The sequence below is a fragment of the Wolffia australiana genome, chromosome 18 (genome assembly GCF_029677425.1).
Source record: "Wolffia australiana isolate 7733 chromosome 18, ASM2967742v1".
NCBI lineage: Eukaryota > Viridiplantae > Streptophyta > Magnoliopsida > Alismatales > Araceae > Wolffia > Wolffia australiana.
This window is the reverse complement of record NC_135852.1, coordinates 5,994,367-6,001,702: the sequence shown is the minus strand read 5'-3', so window position 1 is coordinate 6,001,702 and position 7,336 is coordinate 5,994,367. Positions and strand designations below refer to the sequence as shown.

The following is a 7,336-nucleotide window of genomic DNA, read 5'->3' as shown; positions in this document are numbered from 1 at the left end:
GTCTTCCAGGTGCAATGAACCATTTTATGAGAGAGAACTACTCTTAGCAACTGTATCAATCACAAATATCTATGAACCCAAAAGGACTAGATCGGTACGTAAACCTTCTCAAAGTAACAAAGTTTTGTTATCAATGCTGATCATATGAATCATATTTTTTGTATTTTTAGTGAGATGACAAACTTACTTCTTAAAGTTTCAAGTGACAAGGGTATTGTTTTTGTTAACACTTAGAGATACATGTCTTTGGTATCTCAGGTATATGGACCACTTCAAATACTGTTAAATGATATAATATCATAGATGATTGATAGTTGGGCATAATACCGAAGATGGATACATATGTATCAATTCAGCAAACTCCTTCCTTAAAGAGCACCCACTATCTAAGCTTAGTGTATCCAGGTTATGGCTATAGGATTGACCATATTGATCATATGAGTGGGATTAGATAATGATATTCTATACTGATATTTCAGTGTCCATCTCAAGTATCCTTTGAATAACACAACATTAAGAAAACATGTCTCAAGACCGGGGATCTATGTATGATGATTGTACCAAAATTCACTTGTCCATTGCGTGTATTTAAGGACTTCACTATAAAGATCACCAGAGAATAATAATAATAAATAAATTTTAATTCAGCGAACATAAACGAGACATGGTAATGTGATTGGTTTAAAGCCCACATAATAACCATCATATTCTTCATGCTACCGAGCAGTTTGGACATCCATGATATCTACGCATTAACTTGAGGGGGTATGTGTATTGTGCCCGAAAAGATTTGCATCCACTCGTAGAAGTATGATTCATCCCCTTGTCTTGAAATTAAGAGTTTCTGTGAATTATTCTAATCATTTAAAAGTGGCGGGGAAAGACTAGACGACGGAGCTTGGTGATCTCCAACTTCAGTTTTAGGACAACCAAGACATATAAAATGTTTCCATTAAGCAAGACAACCAATAACAAGAGTTTCATTAACCTAATTACATATAAAATACCAAAAAAATAGTCATACAATTTTTTATATAGTAATTGTATTATATTTGACAAGGATCATGACAAATTCTCAATCAGTTTTTGGGTGCATTAAGACTTGGTTTGTATCTCCCAGTTAGCTAATCTCAAATTCTTTAGAAGTTACATTGCTTCAACTAATTTTGGTCGGTGAAAAGATATTCATTGGAAATTTTCCTTTGCCTTACACGAATGAACACACATTTTGCTGAAGTCGTTCCAAACTATAGCTGGAGAAAATACACAGAATAAGCACCATATTGATCTCTATCAGTACTCCAGTGCTAGTTTGAGCATATGAATGATGTATTATTAGTATCCGAAGTATTCATTTCATCTCATTGGTTTTCTAAACTTAAGCTGTAAATGTTTCCCCAAAAAAATGACCTTCCTGAATTTGCAGGGGAGATGGGAACCCACTCACATGGAATATACTTTAACCGATTTCTCCCGACAATCAATCAAAGCTTAATGTATCATTAGCATCCCAAGTATTCGTACCATCTCAATGGTTTTATTGACAAAGCTATCAGTGTTTCCCAAAAAAAATGACCTTCCTGAATTTGCGGAAGAGATGGGATCTGCTTCAACCAATTTCTCATGCAATCAATCAAAGTTTATCCACCTAAAAGTGCAGACCCGTTAAAAAAAGAACATTTAAGACGTGATCATTAGATTTAATGCAATTCATTTACTACGCGTACTCAGGCCAGGACCCTGACAGAAAATAAAATAATCTTATAATAATAAGCGAAATCCAAGCATTCGCGGGCCACCCGCGCAGGAAAGATACTTCCCGACTCCTGAGCATCAACGTAACAATAAAACCAACGGCCATGAACGATCGCCGTTCAAGCTTTGGAGCTGCGACGAGCATGATGAATTTTGGCGTAGAGTTTCTTCGTACGGAAGGCGAGGAGGACGTCCAAGAAGAAGCCCAGCACGCAGGCAAAGGCCATAACGATGAAGACGAGGCGATAGCAGTGAGCTCCAACGCAGGACTTAGCGTCGGCGCCACCGTCCTTGGCGGCCTCGGCGTCGTAGAGAATTCCAGCGAGAAGGCCAGAGAAGAGGAAGGAGCCAAGCGGGAGGTTGAGGATGATAACGTTGTATATAAGCCCGTAGTGGCTAAGTCCGAAGAGCTCCGAAGCCGTGGCCACCGTCACGGCCAGCCTGACCCCGTAGCAGAGCCCCACCGCGGCCGAGCCCACGTACAGCGAGCCCGGCGGCGCCGCCGCCATCACCATGTAACCCACCGCCATGACCACCTGCGCCACCGCGTTCCACACCGGCCTCGGCGTGCCCGACTTCCTGCCAAGAGAGGAAGTTATCGGAGATAAGGGTTAGGGTTAGGGTTCGGGAAACGTGAGTAGATTAGAAAGATTATCGAATACTTGCAGAGATTAGAGATTTACGTTCAAGGTTTGGATGACAGAAGAACCGAGGAAATAATCATACGAATAACAGAAGAAACGAGGAAACTCTCATATGATAGGGATAGGGTTAGGGATAGGGTTCGAGAAATGTGAGTAGATTAAAAAGACTATCGAATACTTGCAGGATTAGAGATTTACGGTCAAGGTTTGGATGACAGAAGAACCGAGGAAACTCTCATATGATAGGGATAGGGTTAGGGTTCAAGGAAAGTAACTAAGATCAGAAGATAATCTAGAAGTATAGAGATAGGGGTTTTACGAATGGCCAGGAAACCATAAACAGGTTCACAAGAAATTATCCCAACTTCCTGCCAAGAGAGGAAGTTATCGGAGATTAGGGTTAGGGTTAGGGTTCGGGAAACGTGAGTAGATTAGAAAGACTATCGAATACTTGCAGAGATTAGAGATTTACGGTCAAGGTTTGGATGACAGAAGAACAGAGGAAACTCTCATATGAATAACAGAAGAACCGAAGAACAGAAGAACCGAGGAAACTCTCATATGAATAACAGAAGAATCGAAGAACAGAAGAACCGAGGGAAATCTCATATGAAAAAGTTAGGGTTAGGGTTCAAGGACAGTAACTAAGATCAGAAGATAATGTAACAGTAGCGATATTGGGCTTTTACGAATTGCCAGGTAACCCGAGCAAAAACAGCTTCAAAAGAACAGTAAAAAATCCCAAAGATTATTAGATTAGATAAGAAGATAATCTGATACTAGAAAGGTGAGGGTTTAAGGGAAGTAACTAGATAGGAAGACAATCTAACACTAGCAAAATGAGGGTTTAAGGAAAGTAACTATATACTGAGACAATCTAACACTAGCAAAATGAGGGTTTAAGGAAAGTAACTATATAGTAAGACAATCTAACACTAGCAAAATGAGGGTTTAAGGAAAGTAACTATATAGTAAGACAATCTAACACTAGCAAAATGAGGGTTTAAGGAAAGCAAGAATAGTGTTTAAGGAAAAGTAACCAGACAAGAAGACCGTCCAACACTAGCAACAAGATAAGGGTTTAAGGAAAAGTAACCAGACAAGAAGACAATCCAACACTAGCAACAAGATTAGGGTTTAAGGAAAAGTAACGAGACAAGAAGACAATCCAACACTAGCAACAAGATTAGGGTTTAAGGAAAAGTAACGAGACAAGAAGACAATCCAACACTAGCAACAAGATTAGGGTTTAAGGAAAAGTAACCAGGCAAGAAGACAATCCAACACTAGCAACAAGATTCGGGTTTAAGGAAAAGTAACGAGACAAGAAGACAATCCAACACTAGCAACAAGATTAGGGTTTAAGGCAAAGTAACGAGAGAAGAAGACAATCCAACACTAGCAACAAGATTAGGGTTTAAGGAAAAGTAACGAGACAAGAAGACAATCCAACATTAGCAGCAAGATTAGGGTTAAAGGAAAAGTAACCAGACAAGAACACTATCTAACACCAGCAAGAATAGGGTTTAAGTAACCAGACAAGAAGACTATCCAACACTAGCAGCAAGATCAGGGTTCTACAAAGTGCTAAACTAACCAAACCCACTAACACGCCAAGATCAAACCCAGGGTTAGGCCTTGAAAAAAAAAAAAACGAGCGAAAAGAGTGTTGGTTAAAAAACAAACCTGAGATAGTGCTCGGAGATGAAACCGGAGGCGATACGGCCGAAGAAGCCGAAGATGCTCGTCAGGGAGACGAAGATGGACACATCAACGACGCCCATGGCGAGCCCAATCTGCCCCAAATTGTTCATCACCGTCAGCCCCGTCCCCACGCCGCAAAGAAACGACACAAACAACAGCCAAAAATCCGGCGACCGCGCCGCCTCCATCACCGTATGCTCATCCCCAATCCGCAACCCCTCCTCTCTCCCCACCACCGCCACCGCCTCTCTCTCCCCGCCGCCAGCCAAGAGCGGCGCCGCCGCCTCCTCCGACAGCGCCGCCGCCTCCTTCGCCGGCGCCGCCCACAAATACAAAGGAATGAGCAGCGGCGCCGCCAGCAGAAGCAGCAGCCCCGCCGCGAACGCCACCGACAGCGCGCGGCCGTGCCTCCCCGAAAGATCAAACGCGAGGAGATAAACCGCGATGACGACGGCGACGGCGTTGATCAGAGAGAAGAAGAAGGCCTCCTCGTCGTCGTCGTGGGCACTGGGTTCGTCGTCGTTGCGGGGGACTTCGCGGAGGAAGAGCATGGCGGTGGAGCAGACCGCGGCGGGCGCGAGAGAGAGGAGGAGGAGGAAGGAAGAAGGGCTGCTGGAGAAGAGCGCGGCGCAGAGGTCGGTGAAGATGGCGGTGCTCAGGCCCACGTAGCCTTTGAGAATGCCGGAGATGGGGCCGCGGCTCCGCCGGAAGTTCCGTATGCACGTTACCAGCACCGCCGTGTTCATCCACGTCGTGCTGTTCCCTCCCATGCAGAGGAATACGCACATCTGCACGCCCAAATCCCAGATTATTTTTCCTTGTTTTTTTAGAAAAATTAGGCCGCCATCTCTTTCGCTGTAGCGAGAGAAGGAGAGATTCGGATGCGCGTTGATTGAGGAGGAATTGACTTTGTGAGAGAGATTGGAAAAAGATCGAAAGAGAGAGGGGGGGAGATGGACGGGCCATTTGGTGCGAATATTGAAGATGAGTAGACTTTGTGAGAGAGAGAGGGAGAGATTCCTACGGAAAGAGGAACACTTTGCGGTAGTCTCTATCGCTGGTTATCGTAGAATGAGCTGTACAGAGAGAGAGAGAGAAATTCCTAAAGAAATAGGAACACTTTACGATGGTCTCTATCGCTAATTATCGTAGAATGAGATGTAGAGAGAGACAGAGAGAGAGATTCCTAAAGAAAGAGGAACACTTGGCGTTACTCCCTCTTGCTGATTATTGTAGAATGAGCTGTAGAGAGAGAGAGAAATTCCAAAAGAAAGAGGAACACTTTGCGTTAATCCCTCTTGCTGATTATTGTAGAATGAGCTGTAGAGAGAGAGAAATTCCAAAAGAAAGAGGAACACTTTGCGAAAATCTCTATCGCTGATTATCGTAGAATGAGCTGTAGAGAGAGAGAGAGAGAAATTCCAAAAGAAAGAGGAACACTTTGCGTTAATCCCTCTTGCTGATTATTGTAGAATGAGCTGTAGAGAGAGAGAGAAATTCTAAATGGAAGAGGAACACTTTGCGAAAATCTCTATCGCTGATTATCGTAGAAGGAGCTGTAGGGAGAGAGAGAGAGATTTGGACGACCGTTGATTGAAGAGGAACTGATTTGGTGAAAGAGATGGGAAAAGATCGAAAGAGAGAGGGGGAGAGATCTGAAAAAAGCAATATTGAAGATGAGTTGACTTTGTGATAGAGAGAGAGAGAGAAATTCGTAAAGAAAGAGGAACACGTTGGGAGAGAGATACTCCTCTAGAACGGCACGCCCGCGAAGAGAGTTTTAGATGGAGAGGAGAGGTCAGAGAGAAGGAAAGATAATTTTAGAAATGCACGCCTACGAAGATAAACTCCCTCATGAAAAGCACGCCGACGAAGAGAGAGAAGAGAGAGACAGAGAAGAGAGAGAGAGACGAGGGAAAACAGAGGAGAAAGACAGAGAAAAGAGAGACAGCAAGAGAAGAGAGAGACAGAGAGAAAAGAGAGAGACAGCAAGAGAAGAGAGAGACAGAGAGAAAAGAGAGAGACAGCACGAGAAGAGAGAGACAGAGAGAAAATAGAGAGACAGCAAGAGAAGAGAGAGACAGCAAGAAAAGAGAGAGACAGAGAGAGATATGAGAGAGACAGCAAGAAAAGGGAGAGAGAGAGATGAGAGAAACAGCAAGAAAAGGGAGAGAATAGAGAGAAGCAAGAGAACCAGAGAGAGAAAGAGGGACATCAAGAGAAGAGAGCAGAAAGTGAAGAGAGAGAGAGAGAGAGACGAGAAAGATAAGAGAGAGAAGAGAGAGATGAGAAAGATGAAGACAGCAGAAGGAGAAGAGAAAGATGAAGAGATAAGAAAGATAAGAGAGAGAAGAGAAAGATGAAGAGAGAAGAAAGATAAGAGAGAGATGAGAAAGATGAAGCAAGAGAAGAGAAAGATGAAGAGATAAGAAAGATAAGAGAGAAAAGAGAGAGATGAGAAAGACAAAGAGAGAGATGAGAAAGATGAAGAAAGAGAAGAGAGAGACACAGAAAGAGAATAGAGGGAAGAGAGAGAAGAAAGAGAAGAAACAGTAGAGAGAGAGAGAGAGAGAGAGAGAGAGAGAGAGAGAGAGAGAGAGAGAGAGAAAAGAGAACCAAGAACAAAAACTCAAAACCCCCAAATCGACGAACCTGCCAGTAAGGAAGCGGCTGAATAGAGCCGCGGACGACGAGCCACTGCACGCCATAGCCCAGAAATCCCTCGAGCGAGCCGATCAACAGGATCGCAAACGTGGGCAACTTGTCGGAGGCCAGCCCGGCCAATATCCCGAACGCCTTCCCCACGTCCTTGGCCACCGACAGATTGTTCAATTCCGTCTGCGACAACCCCATCAGAGTCTTCAGCGCGTCCGAATAGTTCGAAAACGTGTAATTATTCCCCGATATCGACTGAACCCACACCGCCGTCACCAGCCCCAGCCACTTCATCGCCATCCCCCTCCCCATCTCCCTCTCTTTCTCTTCCTTCTCTCTCTTCTTTCTCTCTCTTACTCTACCTCTCCCTCTAACTCTGCCTCTGCTGAGAGCGCGAAGAAGAAGAAGGGCCGCCAATAAGAAGAGAAGAGCGGGATCCCGGCCGAAGAAGACGACGGCGATAACGACCCTTCTCCCCTTTCTCTCTCTTCCCACAGCTCCCCCCCCCAAAGAGACAGATAGAGAGAGAGGGGACCGGAGACAGAGAGAGACAGATAGAGAGAGAAAGAAGAGAGAGA

General features: G+C 44.3%; 1 protein-coding gene across 1 annotated transcript; it reads right to left on the bottom strand.

The window, feature by feature from the left end:
• Positions 1-1,741: 1,741 nt before the first annotated feature.
• LOC144715077 (protein NUCLEAR FUSION DEFECTIVE 4-like) lies at positions 1,742-7,290 on the bottom strand. Its single transcript, XM_078589960.1, has 3 exons — positions 6,756-7,290; positions 4,086-4,891; positions 1,742-2,334 (listed from the first exon to the last, which is right to left on the bottom strand). Exons 1-3 carry the CDS (start codon positions 7,068-7,070, stop codon positions 1,875-1,877), a joined length of 1,581 nt encoding a protein of 526 aa, XP_078446086.1. The 5' UTR covers positions 7,071-7,290; the 3' UTR covers positions 1,742-1,874.
• Between the last annotated feature and the right edge of the window lie 46 nt (positions 7,291-7,336).